This window comes from Sorghum bicolor, chromosome 6 (genome assembly GCF_000003195.3).
Source record: "Sorghum bicolor cultivar BTx623 chromosome 6, Sorghum_bicolor_NCBIv3, whole genome shotgun sequence".
NCBI lineage: Eukaryota > Viridiplantae > Streptophyta > Magnoliopsida > Poales > Poaceae > Sorghum > Sorghum bicolor.
In genome coordinates this window covers 43186268-43207066 of record NC_012875.2, presented here as the reverse complement: position 1 = coordinate 43207066, position 20799 = coordinate 43186268, and the positions used below count along the sequence as shown (strand labels likewise).

Below are 20799 nucleotides of genomic sequence, written 5' to 3'. Positions count from 1 at the left end.
GCGGGAGCAGCAGGGGCGCGCGCGGGAAGGAAAGAGAGGCGGGAGCAGCAGGCGCGCGCACGGGACAAAGGGCGCCGGCGGCGGCGGCTCACGAGATCCTGCATTGATGAGCTCGACGCCGCTTGTTTCTCCCCAACGCGATTTTGGCCGAGTCTATCCGCCTCGTTGCTAACGTCGACTCCGTTTCGTGGTCAAGAAACGGTTTCTCTATTTTCCCTCCTATCTCTTCATTTATTCCAGTATCATGTCAGCAAAATGATGAGGTGGCAGGGTATTAATAGAGATGGGCCTTGTTTAGTTCCGAAAAGGTTTCGAATTTTGGTACTGTAGCATTTTCATTTATTTGTGGCAAATATTATCCAATCATAAACTAACTAGGCTCAAAATATTCGTCTCGTAAATTACAGATAAACCGTGCAATTAGTTTTTATTTTCTTCTATATTTAGTGCTTCATGCATGTACCACAAGATTTGATGTGATGAAAAATTTTAAAAAGTTTTTGAATTTTGTGGTGAACTAAACAAGACTAGTTCTTTTTTTGTGAACAAGAATGTACTAGTTCTACCTAGCTGCAAGGACAAGAGCACAAGTGCAAGCGAATCAGTGTCAAGAACTCAAGATCGAATCCGAATGGAGCTAACCGGACTACCTAGTAGTCTAGTACAGGTCTGCCTCCCTGTGCGTCTGGATGACGCAGTCAGACGTCGGGTACGCGACGCAGGTGAGCGCGTACCCGGCACCGACCTGCGTGTCGTCGAGGAACGACTGGTCCGACTGGTCGACGGAGCCCTCCAGCACCTTGCCGGCGCACGTGGAGCACGCACCGGCGCGGCAGGAGTAGGGCAGCTCGACGCCGGCCTCCTCGGCCGCGTCCAGGATGTAGCTGTCCTCCGGCACGTCGATCACGCTCTCCTGCCCTTCGGGGCCGACGAGCTTCACCTTGTAGACGGCGGCGACGCGCAGGTCTTGCCTCGCTCTGAAGCCCGGCAATGTCGTCGGCACGCTCCTGCTTGTCCTTGGGAAGCTCAGGTGCTGGGGCCGTTTTGTGCTGTTGTTGTTCAGCAGAGGCGTGCTCTTCTGTTGGATGGTCATGAAGTTGCAGAGAACTGGGGATGTGAAAGTTGCCATCTCTGGGTGTTTGAGACCTGTAAAATTCGTGAATATTACATTAGCATCCACCATGCATATAAAGTTAGCTACTCTCAGAGAATTATGCAAGTCAGAGAACTTAAGTCAGGTAAGGACCTCTTCTATAAGGGTAGCCAGGGGACTCTGAGCTTTGTTGGAACTCAAAACATGTTTATGGACAGGTGTTTCTGACTGTGGAGGTTTTTAGAAAAAAATAAGAACCTACGCCCCACAACTACCATGTTCACTACCAGAAAAGTTATTGGGGGTTTTATTGTTTCTAAGTAATAGCTGATAGCTTCAACAGCATGTAACTGCAAAAATTGTGGGTCACAAAGTACATACTATGAATTGAAACTGTATACAAAGTTCTGAGCAGCTACCCAACATAAACATTTTCTTTCTTTTTTTCCCGAAACAACCCCCGAAAATGGCAGAGAGTAAGGAGTTCCCGCTATTCACTATAGATGGAAAAGAGTTGGTCTAGTTTATAAAAACGGGCCGAAAAGCATACAATGAACGGTTTATTAAGGAAACCCCAACAAAAACCTAAGTACACCAGGCCAGATGACCAAACCCAATCAACCCATTAACACACAACGGGAACACAACCGATGGAGCCCTAAACCCTAAACCCTAACCCTAAACCCTAAACCCACACATTATCGTTGCCAAGTTTATCACGATAGCGACAAGCAGCTCCGGCCCCACATGGCCACATCAGCCAAAGCCCCCAAGCTGCCACACCACCTAAACATGACTATCCCCAACTCCCCGAGAAAGAGATCAGAACATGTCAGCTCTGACGAACCCCACATCAAAGCAGCTCCAGCTTTGCCACGGCAAGCCAGTAAGCCATCCTAGGGGAACAGGACATTTTCGGTAATGCATATAAGGTGCAAAATAGCTTAGCTATACAGTGTTGCTACGCAACCAATATGTGTACTACAGCTGAAGGCAAGCCCTAGTGCACTACAAATTCGGCAGTAGCATCTGCTTGTATGAGACTGAGTTCTAGCAAGGTTAGCCGGAAACGCTATAGAAAAGAGAAATGAGTCTTTCAAAAAATTATCATTTATGAGAGAACCTTGGCTTATCCATGCAATCCATATTTCCCCTGGTCACTTTTCGGATGGCTAAAAGCAATAAATTTTAAAATCAAGCACTAAAAAGTGGACATAGCAGGGTTTGAATTAGGATGTGGTAGCATATCAGTTTTTTCTTTCCAGAAAAGACCTAATATGTGGCCGACACTTCTTTAAAGTACAAATAGTGGTATCATAGTCAATCACCTGATCAAGAAAAGAAACCAAGTTCCAACCAATAACATTTACCAGCTGTTCTGACCTGGATATTGATGTAGACACTAGAAGTTTTTTCCCCTCAAACACGCATAGATAGACACTAGAAGTGCATGACGGATATCATGATTTGTATGTGGATATCTGTCATCCCCACTTGAATTCTCATGAGTCATGACCCTATCATAATGACTCAGGCTACTTTGGAAAAAAAAAACAGAACATTAAAAAGACCAACTAATAATGCTAAGAATGCTTGCATAAGCAATAAGAATAAAAGTAAGCAAGACAACTATCATGGCATGTATTGCATCCATTAGGAATCTGCAGCAGCAAAACAAAGACCAAGAGGATTAGTTATTAAGTGACGCTACTGCTGGTCATGAGGATTATTTGCTGAAGATCAGGTTTGTTGTTTGGCTGTCTACAAAGACCAAGAGTGAACCTTTTTGCTTTCTTTCCCGGCTTTAGGAGTGTACCTTTCACTTCTCTATCAATGAAATAGGCACAATCTCGTGTCTGTTCGTTACTTAAAAACCAAAAGGTGTCTACATAACACTGTCAGTAAGCTGAAAAAGACAGGGCGGGGGACACAGTATCGGTGAATTCAATGCCCCAGTACCTATGTTAAGCATTCCAATGCACAGATGAGATGACAAACGCAATGAAATTGACCATTTTCTCCACATTTCAGGACAACTGACCAATAACTACATTGCTAATTGCTATTCAGTAGTATCCACCGTTGAGGCATGAGGGCAGTGGACAATGCATTGCATTTAAAAGATTAATGGTTCAAGATTTGACCGCCTACTTGGATTCGAAGTAGGGAACTCAACAAAGCGAGAGAGAAAAAAAGAACGCACACGCATCCACAACACACGAACCTACAGCACATGAGGTTCTTCTTCATCACTAACTGAAATGGCTAGCTAGTGAAATCCGGTGCGGCGGTTCGCCCAGAAGGCCAGAAACCTTCTTCCCAACTCCCCGTTCCCAGCAGGCAATGCGTTATCGGATAAGAGACGGATAGTACGAGCAGGGCAGAGCAAAGCTCACCTTGCAGGTGCGCGGGCACTCCGGTGCAGGCGAGGCGGCGAGAGGTGGGCGCCGCGGAAGAAGAAATGGAGCGGTCACGGCGGCTTGGGAATCGGGAGATGGGATACGGATTAGACTGGAAACTGCTGCGACTACTCTCTCGCGCGGGGCGGCGGGGGCGCTGCCTCTCTCGGCTTTAACCATGGCGGCGTGGCGCCGAGCCAGGCAGCAGCGGCGGGCGTGCCCACCCGCGTGGCAGGCACCCCTAGTCCCCCGAGGCCCACGCCCATGCCCCCTGCCGGCTGCATCCCTCGTCGCATCCCTCTCTTCTGGTCCGCTCGTGATCCCTGGAGAATGGACCGACGCGGCGGCGGGCTCTGCCAACACCATGCTGTCCTGTGGACCTGTTCATGTGAGTGGGCTAGTCCGCGTCCGGACGGGGGTGGCTGTGGGCCTGTGGCTGGCTGGGCACTCAGGCAGCCCCATGACCGTTGCATTTCTGCTTGCTTGCTCTCTCTCTTTTTTTTTTTGGCACAATTTCTGCTTGTTTGCTGTCAGGATCACGAACCCTAAATGTGAAGTGTGTCAATCGCCAATTCCTCCTATTTCATGAAGTCCAATAAGGTTGTTTTACTTCCCCGTTCAAAACTATAAGATATTTTGATTTTTCTAAATTCATGAGTTTTACTATAAATTTAAATATATTATATATTCAGATATATAATAAAAACAATATATCGAAAAAACAAACGTCAAATAATTTATAACGAACGAGTGCTAGGCTTTTGGTTTTGTTAGTCTGAGATCATCTTTCACTTAAAACCTATATGCTTTATAATGATAATTTTTGGAGTACGACTAATAATACATATCACTGCTAGCAGTGGCGTATGTAAGGCTAGGGCCACTATGGCTATGGCCCTAGGTGTGAGAAAAAAAACATTAGAGTAGTCCTTTTGTTTTATCCAGCTAGATCTATATATTAGCATTACTTTTATTCATTAGCATGTAATCCGGTATTGGTGGTTCGTAGTATTGGCCCTAGTCATGAAAGTTTCTCAGCTCCGCCACTAACTGCTAGCTATATGCATATTTACAGTTCATCGATTAGTTCCTATGCATAGTAGTTGGCTAGAAGAACATATTTCATTCTTTGATCTACTTTTTCTCTCATGCACTAGCTAACTACTCAATCCATTCCAAATTATAAGACGTTTGATTTTTTACACCAAATTTAACAATTTGTCTTATTCAAAATTTTGTGTAAAATATCACTTTTTTTGTTGTGGCTTGGTTTATTAATAAAAGTTCTTAAAAAATAACTTAAATTTGACTATGTTTGTACAATTTTTTTGAATAAGACAAGTGGTCAAACCTGGAGTCAAAAAAGTCAAACAATTTATAATTTGAGATGAAGAGAGTATAAACTTATATCCTATTTATCTTCTCTCTCCTCTACCTTAGTATAAAATTTTCCTTTTACTGTTGCTTTATTTCTCACATTCAGCTTTAACATTTCCACATAATCTTTCACTACTGGAGAGTAGACCATAATACACCCTTTGTCCAAAACTAATGCTATCATGAGTTGCGTCAGTTAAAGTGGTTCGTATTTAACTAAATTTCTAGTAAATTATATTCACACTTATAGCTCTAAATAAATTTATTATAAAAATATATTTCGTAATTGATCTAATGATATTTATTTGATATCATAAATTTTCATACCTTTTTATCTATAATTGATTAAACTTATGATGCTAAAATATGACATTGTGCTAGAATTGTATTTTTTTGACAGAAGAAGTATATGGTAGTCCAACTAACAAGCGATCTACATGGTCTGAGAGGTAAGAATTACTTATATAGTTTATCTTTTATTATTGCACGAAAGTTACTATGTTTCTGCTGATTCACACTCCTTTCTATTACAAATTACACATGAATAAATCATTTAAGTTGCAACTTTAACTCTAAATAAATGTGTACATGGTGCAACACTTGTGGTGGCATAGCCTACGAGTGTATATAAAAATAAGTACAAAGATGTGTCATTTTTTTCATAATGGTAGTGACGGGTGATTTTTTTTAACGTATATGTGATTTTATTTTTCTCTAATTAACTTGGTAGTTTTCTAGGCCTTGCGAGTTAATGTGGAGCCTTTTTCTTTTAAAAAAAATTAAACACTACTACATAACACACAATCTCCGTTGGCCTATCACTGGTGTGGCGGAGCTAGCATAAGTGAGTCTAAGATAGGTCGTAAGTCTAGCTTCACCTTCGGGTCGTAAGTCTAAGATTTGGACAACAATTGAAATTCTACATATTGATCTATAACATGCATGTTTACCCTTCTATGTGATGTGGGCAATGCACAGGTTCAGTGGCAATGACTCAGTTGATGTAGATCGTCTGGTGTGTATACTTTTTATTTATTGTACATCAACAAAACACATTACTATTTTGTGTAACACTTGCATTTCAATACCTTTTGCTTTTCAATGGTAGCGCATAGAACTTCACACCCATAAGCTACTAGAGTCCGGGATTATAGGACCGCAAGAGAAACTAGCCGACTTCATCATGGATGAGGTTGTCGTAGAAAATAGAATGTTCAACATTTTAACTGTGTGCAATGTGTAATTGTACAAACACTATGTTTTTATTCGAAGTGATTTAATGGTAATATATACATTATCTAATCATATTATAGAGATTTGAATTTGATGTAATTGTAGTACAATCTTAATGGTAGTGAAATATATGTGACACATTAATAATAATATCAAATATAAAATATTAAACAACAATCTCTATTAAATGCAACAATAAAATCTATCAACAAAAGTTAGGAAATGAGGTCAATGTTAGGTTGAAGCCACTGACTTGACAAAGTGTTTGCTGGGTAGATGATTGTATTAACATAGTAATATAATGACCCTTATCCTATCACACTGCTTGCTCTAGTTTTGACCTTGTTGTGATATCTTACTGACAGTGATAAGAAAGAGCATCATTGTCGACTACCCTCTGCAATTTTGATTCGGCGGGTTTGGATTCGGCAGTGATCAATGGATCTAGATTAGTGATAATATACATAGGTGCGCTCATATACATACATGCATGTACCATCACTCTTATGTACCGCGCATTCTTCCATGGTTCCACATCTTTGCTCGGTGTCAAGGAACTTTGGCAAGCGCGTGCGCCGCCGCGGGTAAAGTTTTTCTTCTGGTTAATTGGTGCTGTGCACAACCGTCTATGGACCTCGGATCGGCGAAAGCGGCATGACCTCCAGGACGAAGACGCTTGTGCTCTCTATGCCTAGGATCCGGAAACTATTGGGCACCTTCTTCTCAAATGTGTGTTCGCGAGACAGGTGTGGTTTGTGTTCTTGCAGCCGTTGCAGCTCGACTCGGTTCTACCATCGCCTGGTGGCGACCTAGAGGTTGCCGAATGGTGGCTTGAGCAGCGTGGAAGGTTCACATCCACGGACATGAAGCTTTTTGACTCCTTGCTGTTCCTCATCGCTTAGTCGCTCTGGAAAGAGCGGTGTGCAAGAGTGTTCGACAGGACGACACGCGGCCAGTGAACGACGTCATGCGAGCTACAATCCAGGACGGGGAGGACTGGGGCGATGGCAGGGTTCATAAATCTACTAACACTATCTCCACGAAGAACTATATATATGTACTGAGCGTATATTACTGTCCGGATCGGAATTCTTAGTTAAGACTAGCAACAACCGCGTACGAGCACTGCACTTAATCTGGAGCAAAGGGGACATTATTATACTTTCTCTCCACCCTCTAGAAAGTACAGTGGAGGACAGGAGGACTTGGTGGCACACCTTAGTCCACGATCATATCTCATCGACCGTGCACGCATCATCTTCTGGAAACACAGCACCCACATATTTGCCATCAAAAGATTCCCTGTAGCTTGCTAGTTGCTAGCTTGCTTGAACTTATTGATGGTATAGATCGAACGGCGCGCGGCAACATATCACATCATCAGTAATGATTCTTTAAACTTTTCGAAGCAAAGGTATATACAATACAAGAGTATCATGAGCTGCTTGTATGGTCACGTTTTCCTTGAAAAGAGAAATGCACAATGAACAGCTATATACAGCTACAGCTAGCAAAAGACGGACGCAAGATCGAATATTTTCATCTGGAGGATCGGAGAGGAAACGAAAGAACGGCAAGAAACCACGTCGTCATGCATTACGACGCCAAAGAAATGTGCTCGATCACCTGACATGACAAACAACTGCTAACAATCAAGCACACTTAAATCCAAGATGGCGATCTAAGTCTGCAATTCTGTAGTGTAGTATATCGTAAGACTTCATTAATAAAGGCTATAGATATTTTTTTCCTCGCAAACCAAACACAGCACAGTACGTGTGCGTACAGAGTTGATCGTTGTACGTATGATATGCTGACAAACAAAACCAAAGCCGCTGCATGCGTACGTACGTACGATCGATAGTACTAACTGTTAGCAATGGCTGCAATAGCAAGAGGGTGAAAAACACAACTGAATTATTAACAGAACTCGCATTCAATTCATCGATTCAAACAGATCGTAAAATTTCTCAGGATTATTATGTTTTAAGCTAATCAATGCAAGTTCGTATGTAATTCACATGCTTGTTCATTCGGAAAGTTAAACAAGAAAGACTAGAGACCTTAATTCTCATCACAACTCAATGAACAAGAAGGGGACCCCCTTATTATTTGAGCAAAAAAAAAAAGAAGGCTTTGTTGATTCAGGATAGCTAGCTAGCTAGCTAATGGGAGGTACGGTAGTAGTGGAGGTCTGGAGGAGAGGAGGAGGAGGAGCACCCGATCAGGAGCAGCCGTTCCGCACCCGGAGCGGCGGGCTGGAGCTGGTGGTGGCTGACGACGACGGCGACGGCGACGTCGTCCGGTCCCGGCGTGTACGTGTAGTGCAGCACTCGGCGATGAGCGCTCGGCGCGCCGTGAGCAGGCCCGTCGGCACCATGGGGCGGTCGAAGACGGCGCAGTCCACCCAGTCCTTGAGCAGCTTCTCCTGCCCCCACATCTCCGGCACCCACACCCTCCCCGCCATCTCCCGCCTGTGCCGCTTCAGCCTCTCGCGCGTGCTCTCCTCATCGTCCGCCGCCGCCGCCGCGGGCGGCTCCACCTTTTCCTCCTTCGCCACGGCCTGCTGGTCCTTCTCGTCCCCATGCTGTTCCTCCTCTGGCGCCGGTGCCGCCGCCGGTGCCTCTGCGGCGGCGTGCTCCTCGGGCGCCGATACCTCTTGGTGTTGGTGGTGATCGGCCACGGGCGCCTGCTCCTGCTCCTGCTGCAGCGTCGTCGCCGCCTCGTCGTTCTCTTCCGTCGTCATGGTTGCTGCCGCCGCCGCCAACAAGGCGCCGCATGCCTTGGCCTGCTGATCGACGACCTCCTCAGTCTCCGGCAGCGCTTCGACGGCGGCGTCGCTGAATGACGCCATGCAGCCGCTCTCCATCAAGCTAGCTATGCACGCGACCCCGAGACCAAGAACCCGCCGCGCGCGCGGTGGCTCGATCGTCGGTCGATCGATCGATCAGAGCCCGTACACGCAGTGTAGCAGCACCTGTGTTCGCTTCGTTCTTGCCTGGGGGCGGCTAGCTTTCGAGCACGCGCACGGCCGGCGCGCGATATAATGCGCGCGCGAGCGAGAGGGGCGTGGGAAAAAGATCAGAGGACGACCAAGGAGGTGGGGGGCGAGGCGGACACGTCAGGAATTAGCTAGGAGGGGGAGAAGGGCGATCGTCTCCCCGTCGCCAGGCGGGCGGGGGAGGGCAGGCAGGGCGCCCCGGGCGCGCCTATGGTGGCCGGGAGGGGAGCGTGGCCTGCTGCCTCCAGCCCTCTCCGCGCGCTACATCTACATGTGGTTGCCCGTGCCGCGCGACGTGGACGGAGGCCTGGTTACTCGTCACAGCAAGGTAAAGCCGCGCGCGCGGTGGCCGACCGTCCCACGGTTTGATGAGCAGGTGCAGGTAGCTAGCGACCGTACGTGCGCGCGCGTGCGGGTTCGCGGTCGTGTTTGTGAGGCTGGCGGGAGCGCGGGGCGGGCGGGACGCACCACGGCCAATGGGGTGGTACGCACCACGGATTTGATTTTTCTGCGGGGCCACTCTGCACTCGGCGTCGGCGAGAGCTGGGCCTCGTTCACCCAAAATACACAAACTTTTTCGAAATTTTTCGTCAAATCAAATCTTACGAACACATGCAGAAAATATCAAATATAAATAAAAAATAATTAATTATACAGCTTGACTATAATTTACGAAACTAATTATTTAAATCTATTTAGTCTATAATTAAATAATAATTGCTAAATAAAAATAAAAATACTACGATATCTAAAAACTTTCAACCTTCTTCTTAGATAAAAAAGGTCCTGTGGGCAACTGGGAACCCACATGGCCCAGGGTTCACCTGGCCCTTCAACGCCAGAATCTAACGCGGTACGTACTACTGTGTGTCTACAGCACGGCGCGATGGATTGGGAGAATTAGGACTGTGCAGTCTTTGCACAGGACGACAGGAGAGTTTGGCGAGAACGGGATGCTATATGCTCAAATCTTCTTGATTGCAGCCTACGTACGTACGTGCTGACTTTTCAGCTTAAGCTCTCAGCACGGTAAGGGCACGGGCCCCTGATTTTTACAGCTACATGCACTCGCGGTTTATACTTCACCTGTTCCAAAAAAAAGAGGGTAATTCTAGGTGTAAAACAAGTCAAACTTTTTTAATCTATCTCTAATATATAATTGTGAAAATTTCATCTGTCGGCCAATCTGTCCGTGTCGGGGTCGCTTCAAAGCTAGTACAAGAGAAAAAAAGAATAGAAGCTTTTTTAAGATTCCCAATATAAAATCTCTTGACACATAACCACGTTGAGGATAAGGAAAGTACAGGGGCCTAGGTGCAAAGTGTTGATCCTATTAATTTACTTTTTTTCTTTAAATTGGCTAAAAATTGATAAATACATAGTAATTCATAGAAAAATCTAAAAATTACAAAACAAATTTTGTTCAGCTCCACATATGTAGATCCATGTAGTAAAAAAAAATATCATAAATTTTAGTATATTTTTTTTTGCTGGAGATGCTTGTCTATGCTTTTTAGGATAAAATTGAAATTGTAGTTATCTTGCTTCAATTATTATGAAAAATTTATGGTAGCCTATTTAATGTAAAGCTTGATTTATGATAAAAGTTTTAGCACCATTTCTGCATATCTCTCTGATTTACTAATTTACCTAGATTTTATGCTTGAGAATGCTTCCATTACATTTGCATTTGATGTGTTGTTATGTCATATGAACACTTCATAAGCTCATGTGTTCATAATCTACATACATTTAACTGATATATCATATTTCATAGGAATCATAATCTAAATAAAAAAATAAAGCTAGGAACAAACATCTCATGTTTTAATATAATACTAAGGTATATTAAGAGGTAATATTAGAGTAAAATAAGGTTTGACTAATTTTTATTTTTATTATTAAATAAATATGTCTCCAAGCTACATATTATTGTAAATATTAACTATCTAATACCATAGATGTCATGGTTATCAATAAAATAAATTATGAACTTTAAATTTTATAAAAAGGATAAATATAAATAGATATGTAACATTATGTCATCACTTTTTATGGTCATATGATGTTTTTATCTCGTTGCAACGTACAGACATATTTGCTAGTTTAACAAAAGTAAAAAAGATTGTCATTTAATGTATTTTATAATTAATCTAACAATACTTATTTGCTATTAAAAATATTAGCGATCTAGCTAGCATGTTCTGAATTTGCAATGTTAGATAACCCACTTGGTGTGTGAGTTGAGTGATGTCGTGCTAGAGCTCAGAGGAGAGCCACCTGTCCAAAAGGAGCGTCATGCATGCACCAAGCAACCGTGAGGAGTGTATTCACTTGAACACCCACCGAAGGATGGTAGGAGGCAGTGACGAAAGGCGTGGGCAAATTACCCGATACCCATTACCCGTATCCGAATTACCCGAATCCGGATCCAAATTATCCGAATCCGAGGTATCCGATGCTAAATTCGGATAGCGATTTTGATTACCCGAAATTAGTTTGGGTAATTCAGGTAATATCTTCCGGTACCCGAACTACCCGAATTACCCAAATATTTGTCTATATCTTTGTATTTATCATGTGTTGTTAGTTAAATATAAGAACTTATCAATTTATTAGAACATAATTCTCTTTGTTTGAACAAGCGATAGTAATATATTATTCTCAACAAAATGCTATTGAAATTCTATACAAATTGCTGCTGAAATTATATATAAATTGCTATTGAAAGTTTGTATACTGTGTTGTTTTTTGAAAATTCGGGTAAATCAGGAATACCCGAACCCGAACCCGAACCCGAACCCGAATTATCGGGTACTCGAAATTGCGGGTAGTGTTTTTTTCGGGACTAATATCGGGTAACAATTTTTATTACCCGAATTTTGAATTACCCGACCCGAAAAAATCGGATAACACGAATCTAGGAAAATATTTAGGGGAGGCTTCTGCTATCTTAAGATAACTTCAGCCCCTTCTTAAAGAGCATCAATGATAAAAATTTGTAGGAGAGGCTAAGAGAGGGCTACATGGGTTGTATGGCCGTAGGGGGGGTTGGAGCCCCACCAGCCCCACTGTTGGCTCCGTCTAGGAGGAGCCTATGGGTTGTGCCCATTGAGCATTACTCGCACTCTCCCAGGTGGATCCTTCTGCTTCATAGGCTATGGATGGTATATTTGGTAGTAACTAGGCTAATACGAGCCTCATTGTAGCCAATTTGCTTATCCCGCGAACGGTTGCCCATACGAAAATGGTACGATGCTTGCTACTACAATTAAATGATGTGGCTACCGTATAAAACTGTGTTATAAAACTATATATTGAGATGAACTATTTCATTTACTTATAAAGTTAATGTAGCACTCTTAATAACTGTGCATTAAGATTGGCCTAATTAGTTTTAAGTAGTTTTTTATTTTTTCAGTCTAGCCTACCTCCTCTAGCTGTCCGCATTTGAGTGTAGTAAGCATCTCCAACAGTTTGTTATTTCTCATTTGCCAAATCCTGTGTTTTAGCAAGTTGTTATAATTATTTACCAAGTTGAAAAGAGGTCATCTCCAACAATTTGCTATATTTCACTTGCCAAATAAAAAAAAGATGGCTCACCAGATTCGATTGTTGACCGGTACCCTTCATCACGACCCTGGTTCTTCCCCTTCCATCGCATGAACAGGTCACCCGACGCCTTCCCTCCCTTCCCGTCGCGCCGCTGCAGGACCTCCTCCCGTCGTGCCACAGGAACTCTGTCGGGGTCGGCTCGTTTCGTCGGGATCAACCCTAACGAGCATTTTGATTACGGTGGTGACAATGTTGAACCTGATCGTGGTCGAGCTCATCGTATACTTGAAGAATATATTGACGCGCATAGACAGATTAGAAACAAGGAGACACATCAACAGTTGAAAAGTAGACCTCATCGAGCACCTATAGAACCATCATCCAGATTTATACTCCTATGCTATAAGAATTTTTATGGTATATACATTTATAGATTGAACAATTATATGTAATCAGTTTATTAGCTATGACTTTTATTACCTATATATTTATATTTCATCAAGTGTAATCGGTGAACCATTGCAATGATTTCATGGTCCATATTTCATCAATTTTTTTATTATACTTTTCTTATCTATGCCTGAGCTCTAATGAGCATGGAGCTCTGTCCCATCAGCTGTCATAATCACCAGGCCATCATCGACGCTCCGTCCTTTGGCGCGTGGAAGTGGATGCATGCGGCGTGCCGGATATGATGAAAATCTCTGACTCCGGGCGGGAAAAAGCTCCGACAGACGCGGGTGAGCGATGACAAGCCGCATACGCGCGTGTAAATATAGGCGCGCGGCTCGCATGGATAGCAAGTGGGATGAGATGGCAAGCAAGTTTAGCAAATTGTTGGAGAACATTTTTTCTATGTTTTGCTAAATTTTAAAGTTTAGCAAGTCATATACCAAATTGTTGGAGATGCTCTAAGAGAGCAAGATGATACTCCCTTAGTCCCAAAATAGGTGTCACTATGGTATCCGTTAAACTTTTCTAAATTTGACTAGATTTGTAAAAGATATTAGCAATATTTGTATTGACAATAAGTCTATTATAAAATAAATTCAACGATATGATAATACTAATTATGTACTATAAATATTTATATTTTTTATATATTTAATTAAAGTTAAAATATTAATTTGATTCATCGGAAAGCGACGAACGTAGTATATAATAATGAACATTGAATGCTGGGTTGTTGCATTGGAGGGCTGATTGATCACTGCTGTGACAAGCTAGCTTGTCTTGTGTGCCCTTTCTCCTCCAGGTCACCTAATTTCTAATGTGCTTGACAATATGAGAAACTATTTTTCTTGCTCTAAGAGCAGTCCCAACCTAGGAACTATGATGATATAGTTTTTATATTTGCCCAGTATTGTAGAATCTATGTATAGAAACCATATCTTCAATGGACGATTTCTTTAAAATAAAGTTTTGTCCAATCACGTTTTTCTTCTCTATTATTTAACTATATATGGTTTCTTGTCTAAGAAACCTCTTTCTCAATCTTCCTTAATTCCATGTCACGTTACTATTTTGCTTAGGGCCATCCCAAATCTTTACATCGATATCCCAAAACTTTTGGCTCTAAACTTTACATTCAAATAGGTGTTTAGATGCTTCCTAAATTTTTTGGTCTGCAACACACAAGACACAGGTTCCTAAGCAAGTTTACACAGTTTTGGGGCTCCAAGGTCCTAAATTCCAAATCTTTACAGCCAAGTTTTACAAGCCCCTGTTTAGATCTATTCTGTCAGCGACCTATTCCTCAGGTTCAGTTAGATAGCAGTAGACCGGTTCGTCATCTGTTGTAAGCCTTACGGCATTCAGTTAGCTGAACCGGTTCTATAGGAATTAGTTAGCTTCGCTTGGCTGACATTGATCGGCTCCATGTATATGTACCCATCACTGTCGAATGAATAGAATTGAGCGTACAATCCTCTTACATACATGGCGACGTCAGGCGATGGTGCAGGGAACGCTGCCAGGGCTTGTGGAGGTTGGACGCCGGGGCGGGCACCGAGGACGCGGGCCTCCATGCGCCCATGGGCCAGGCCTGGACCACGCCTTGCCAGGGATTGGTGCCAGGTGCCCACTGCGGTGGCGGCGCACCGGCGTTCGCCGTGGATCCGCCGGCTGGTGTACTCGGGCCGCCAGAGTTGTTCTGGCGGTTCGAGGCCTTGCGCTTCTTGCGGCGGTCGGGGTTGCCGTTGTTGGCCACCGTCGGAGGCGTCGCTGGAGTAGGCGCGACGGGCCGGGGCGGGGTTGTGGATGTGGTCGCCGCAAGGAGGGCACTCTGTGCCTCCATGCGGTGGAAGTGCTTGATGCGATGCTCTTCCTGCAGGAGGTAGGACTTGGTGTAGAGGAAGGTTGGGGGAGGGTTCATGGTGGAGAGGACGACGATCGCCTGGCTGAACTTGTTGTTCAGTCCGCGCAGAGTGTTGATGACGAGGGCGGGGTCGGAGACGGCGGCGCCGCAGTCGTAAAGCGTGTCGGCGAGGCGCTTGAGTTTGCCGCAGTACGCGGCGATGTCCATGTCGCCCTGAAACAGACTATGGAATTCCTGCTGGGCGTACACCGCGCGCTGAAGACTGTTGTCGAGGAATTGGCTGGTGATGGCGATCCAGACGGAGTGGGTATAGAGCAGTGGAAAATGCCGCCGCCGAATGTTGTTGGCTACGCAATCTTCTTCAAGAACTCCATTTCATCGTCGACTACTGTGTACCTCTCGGAGAATCCTATTCATCATCGACGAACCAAACACATCGAGCTTGACATACATTTTGTCCGCGAGAAGGTTGCTCTCAGCCAGTTCAAGGTGCTGCACGTTCCAACAAGGTACCAATTTGCAGACATCATGACGAAAGGACTCCCGGCGCCATTGTTCACCGAGTTCAGGAACGGTTTGTGCATCCGATCAATCTAAGCTACAACTGCAGGGGGGTGTCACCGACCTATTCCTCAGGGTTCAGTTAGATAGCAGTAGACTAGTTCGTCATCTGTTGTAAGCCTTACGACATTCAGTTAGCTGATCCGGTTCTATAGGAATTAGTTAGCTTCGCTTGGCTGGCATTGATCGGCTCCATGTACATGTACCCATCACCGTCGAATGAATAGAATTGAGCGTACAATCCTCTTACACATTCTTTCAAAAAGTGTTCATTTCTCAAAAAGTTTTAGCTGTTTGGCTGCATGGCCTTAGTTTGACACATAGAAACCATTTAGTTTCTAGGTTATGGCGGCTCTATAGTAAGAGAGTGCCCTAATAAGAGAGAGTTTTCAAAATCACAATGCAAACCATGATAACTGTAGTGTAATAAGTAGCTGGCCAAAACACATAAGTTTAACTACCCTTCTCCTCCTAAAAGGAAAGTGCAGCGAACCCAGAAAGGCACATCTCGAATGTGAGAATGGTACATCACCTAGACACCTACTATCTTTACATATGAAACCTTATTCGTTCAGTCTTCAGTGCACATAAGCATACACACGCTAGAGAAAGCTGCAGTATCAGAGCACGGCACTAGTATATATCTCTTTACAAAAACAGTGAGCGATGGACCACGCGATCGAAATGCGAACGGACTACATGACAAGCTGGTGGATTCATGGAGAATCAGGAGGAGGCTGTGAGGGCTGAGGCCGACGACGGATGATCGTCTCCGAGCAGCAGGGACTTGACAATGGTGTCAGCCATCCCGTCACCGATCAGGAAGAGATGTCCCGACTTGGGGAGCTCATGGTAGACGACCCACGGCAGCTTCTCGCTGATGTACCTGGACAGGCTGACCGGCACCACGAGGTCCTCGGCGCCGTGCCACAGGTGCACCTTCCCCGCCCCCTCCTGGCCATCATCATCAGCGCCGGCGAACGGGTTCTCCAGCTGCAGCGGGCTCCAGCTCCATTTCCCGAAGCCGACCATCATGTCCCGGTGCAGGCACTCGTGCTCCCCCTGCTGCCTGATCTGCGGCTGCATGCATGCAAAAAGCACAATGCACGCACGCATTCGCACGTGCACAGGCGGAAACCTGTGAACAAACTTGTTCTAAAAGCTAGCAGCACCATGGAGGTTCTGACTGATTTTTTTGTACAGTACTACGTCAGTACCATGTAGGTTCTATAGCCAAACTTTGCCATGAGCAGCTTGTCTTCTTGGGACAGGAGGGCAGGGTTGTAGGCGATGACGCTGGAGGCCGGGAAGAGCCTCTGGCTGTTCCACCAGTAGGTCAGCCACGGCAGGTGATGCGCCACCCAGACCGCCCACTGGTCCTGAGGGAGCTGCTGGTACCAGGCGTCCCGCGACACGTTCGCCGGCAAGCCGGACCACCAGTAGTTGCCCACCGGCCCGAGAATGGCCACGCCGGAGAGCCTGCACCAAGATTCACGATGGATGGATGGATACAATGTTCAGAGTTGTCTTTTTGTTCGTTTGACTGATAAACTATGCCAGAGAGTACTGAGAAAGATACTTCTGAAAAGTGAAAGCCACCTGTGTGGGATGTGCTTGAGGCAGCTCCACATGATCTCGCCGCCCATGGAGAAGCCAACGAGGTAGAACTTGAGGCCGAGCTGCAGGTTGTCGGCGAGCTCGGCGATGTCGAGGGCGATGCTCTTCTCGGTCCTGCCCGGGTGCGGGTCGCTCTCGGCGTAGCCGGGGCGATCAAAGGACAACAGGTAAACGCCCAGCTCTTGTGCAAGCTCCTGCATCCACCAGCAGTTTCTCATTCCGTGAAACAGATCAATAATATTCTGTCACATAATAAAGAAAACAGTAACAAAGCATAGTACCGTGGAGATTGGAAGCGCGTCGTATCTGCACGAGTCGAATCCATGGACAAAGATGATCTTGTACTTGGCCTTCTCCTTGGGGACGCCGTGTTCCAGATAGGCCAGGTACCTGCCGTCGCTGAGCCGTGTCCTGGTTGCCGTGACCGGAGGGCCGCCCGGCGAGCCGGCGATCTTGGGCAGTGGTGGCTGAAGAATCTGCTTGTACAGCAGCGCCGAGAAACAGATAAACAGTGCTAGGATAAGCTTCTTCCTTGCCGTTCCTGCGAGTGAAATGAGAACATTTGATTATGCAGTTTATTTTGTTGAATGCATGCACCCCAGTTGTGTTTATCTCGATCGCAGGTTGAAGCAGGCCCTTTCATAGGGCTGATGTTCAGTGTCAGACTTTCATCTGGGGTTCAGTTTTGACCAAAATCGGAAATGCAAGGAAACTTTGAACATGTACTGAGTTCACGTAATCTCTACTCGACGCCATGTTACATCTCACCCGGTAGTAGTTGGCGGAGTGCTCTCACTGTCAAAACATTACTGCGGTCCTCAACAGGGCCTTGTTTACTTTCACTCCAAAATCTAAATTTTTTTAAAATTCTTCGTCACATCGAATCTTTAGACGCATGCATAGAGTATTAAATATAGACAAAAATAAAAACTAATTACATAGTTTGGTCGGAATTTACGAGACAAATCTTTTAAGTGTAGTTAATCAATGGTTGGACAATAATTATCATAAACAAACGAAAATACTATAGTGTCGTAATTTTTTTTTTCCTTTAGAAACTAAACACGCCCAGACATCAGACAAATAGACGTCTCTGAAGCATCCTTGCAAACAGACTCAAGGGAAAAAAAATTCCAAACCATTTGCAGACTTGTAAAGTCCGAAGTCCGATCAGGAGAACCAATGGTCCACAGCAGAGTGCGGTGGGAAGCTAAAGAGGCGTTAGACGAATATTAGACGTCTCTGAAATATCCTGTAGCAAATAGCCTGAACAAAAAATAAATATATTCCAAACCATTTGACGACTTGTGAAAAATCCGATCCGGAAAAGGAGAACCAATGGTCCACAGAGGTTAAAGATCGATGTCCCAAGAAACAATTAACTCTATATAAGCTGCACCTGTGAGTCTGTGACACACTAAGCACAAAGCAGGCATTGACTTTGATAAAACGTTACTCCTACGTCAGTTTAAATTGCCAGTTTCTCTATTTGTACTCAAAGTCTGGTTCCAATAAGAAATTGGAGCGTGTTGTCCTGGTTTTCAAATTCTGAACCCAATATAACTGTCATTTTCGACACGCTGTCACGCGCATCCATAGTTAATTTTGTCCTTACACATAGTTTAAACAATAGGACTATCACAAATAATACAACATCTGGAATATATTTTGTTTTTGGCAGGGTGGGGAACCAATCGATCATGAATTTAATGGTTCGATGAACAACGTCACCTTTTTTCCTGTGGAAAGAGAACTGTAAATGGAAAAACTTTTCCATCCGTAACTATCGTCCTTTAGGGCATCTAGAAGCGCACCTTTCCGACTGTTTTTTTCTTAAGCCCTGACCCAAAATTTTTTTATCCATTCCATCGAATCTTTGGACACATACATGGAACATTAAATGTATATAAAAAAAATAAACTAATTACACAGTTTAGTTGAAAATCGCGAGACGAATCTTTTAAGCCTAGTTACTCCATGATTAGCCTTAAGTGCTACAGTAACCCACATGTGCTAATAACAGATTAGTTATGCTTAATAAATTTGTCTTACAGTTTCCTAACGAGCTATGTAATTTGTTTTTTTATTAGTTTCTAAAAACCTCTCCCGACATCCTTCGGACACATCCGATGTGACACCAAAAAAATTTTGGTCTCCAATCTAAACAGAGCCTTAAAAAGAAAACTACAGCGGTGACCTTCTAGAAACAGATCCACATATTTTTCAGCAAATGTTTATGTAGCGTTGAAATGAATCATTGCGACTTGAGATAGCAGAATGGATATATACAAAATAGTTACTACTAAAAGCATGGAAAGTTGATAACCTTTTGTATAGCAGATCGAACCAAGAACCAGAAAATGCTCTCTAGAAAAAGGAATAATAAACGCAAAGGTGAAAAGGCCATGGTCCTGTCTTCATGCTTGCATCCAGCAAAAGGATCGTTTCGAGGCACTCTGGGCCAGTTAACAGAGTAGCGAATTACTGCGTCAGTATTAGTGCTATTCAGGCATAAACAAAGGTTAATCCTAATCCTATACCTACCCACATGATTACATGCATGAATCAAGACAAACAAAAGAACCATAGGCAAGCAGAACAAGATAACATCACGAGGACCGCATACTTGTCAGGGCCAATTAATCCACCCAGCAGAAGATGAGAGAGTTACCGCCGGAGGCCGGGGCCGGTGGCGGTGGCCGCTTCTCGCCGGACACGGCCATGGTGGCTAGGACAGCCTTGCTTCGAGCCGGCGAGGCTCCTTCGCTGCTACGGCGAACGTCGTCGTTAACAGCAGGGATAGCAGGCAAGTATCAGCACGCGGGAGATGAGAGGATGTAAAAACTGCAGTTTACAGGAGCCAAGCAGGCGAGACCCCAGTGTGGCTTTAAAAATTAAAACTTCTGCTTTCCGCCGGCCACTGGTGCCTGCTGGGATCAGTATTTTATTTTGTTGATACTGCACGGGTCATCGGGGCCCACAGCTCCTCAAAAAACTAGTGATGGTACTCTTCCGTCTCAAATCAAAGACTAAATATATATTAAAAATATTTCTTTTGATGCATATAAATATTATTAGATTGATTATAAAATGTATTTTTTTACACTCAGCATATTTGGAGATACAAAAGTTCGATGATATTTTCAGTAGAAGTACGGTTACTCTTTTTGTTTCTGAAAGCTTCAACATCTAAAATCCATGTCAGTCAAACTATTTTGAGTTTGACTAACTTTACAAAAAAGAGCATTAATATCTATAACATAAAATAAGTATCTTATAAAAATATATTTTATAATAAATCAAATAGTATTAATTTGATACTATAAATCTTAGCGTTTTTTTCTAGAAAATCAGTCAAAGTTTTAAAAATTTGACTTAGGACAACTCTATGAGTTGAAGCATTCAGGAACACAGGGAAGTAGAAATTAAGGAAAAGTTTAACGTAGTCTAAACTTAGTTAACATTTTAATGCACCACAATTCTCTCTGTCTCAAATTATTTGTCATTTCTTATTTCCATGCCGTAAGTTTGTCTCGATTTTTAGAAAATATGTACAACATTTATGTCTCTAAATAAATTTATTAAAAATTAGATTTAAAGATTTTTCTAACGATATCAATTATATACCATAAATATTAATATTTTT

The 20799-nt window shown here is 43.8% G+C and overlaps 3 protein-coding genes across 3 annotated transcripts; all 3 read right to left on the bottom strand.

Annotated features, from left to right (window-relative positions):
* On the bottom strand, window positions 478-3794 carry LOC8072966 (ferredoxin-1). The gene is made up of 2 exons (XM_002446366.2): window positions 3490-3794; window positions 478-1146 (listed from the first exon to the last, which is right to left on the bottom strand). Exon 2 carries the CDS (start codon window positions 1127-1129, stop codon window positions 659-661), a length of 471 nt encoding a protein of 156 aa, XP_002446411.1. The 5' UTR covers window positions 1130-1146; window positions 3490-3794; the 3' UTR covers window positions 478-658.
* Window positions 8047-9397, bottom strand: LOC8072965. The gene has a single exon (XM_002446365.2). It carries the CDS (start codon window positions 8969-8971, stop codon window positions 8327-8329), a length of 645 nt encoding a protein of 214 aa, XP_002446410.2. The 5' UTR covers window positions 8972-9397; the 3' UTR covers window positions 8047-8326.
* On the bottom strand, window positions 15934-20063 carry LOC8072964. Its single transcript, XM_002446364.2, has 5 exons — window positions 19825-20063; window positions 17435-17694; window positions 17136-17347; window positions 16754-17015; window positions 15934-16616 (listed from the first exon to the last, which is right to left on the bottom strand). The coding sequence occupies exons 1-5, from the start codon at window positions 19874-19876 to the stop codon at window positions 16263-16265; spliced, it is 1140 nt and encodes a 379-aa protein (XP_002446409.1). The 5' UTR covers window positions 19877-20063; the 3' UTR covers window positions 15934-16262.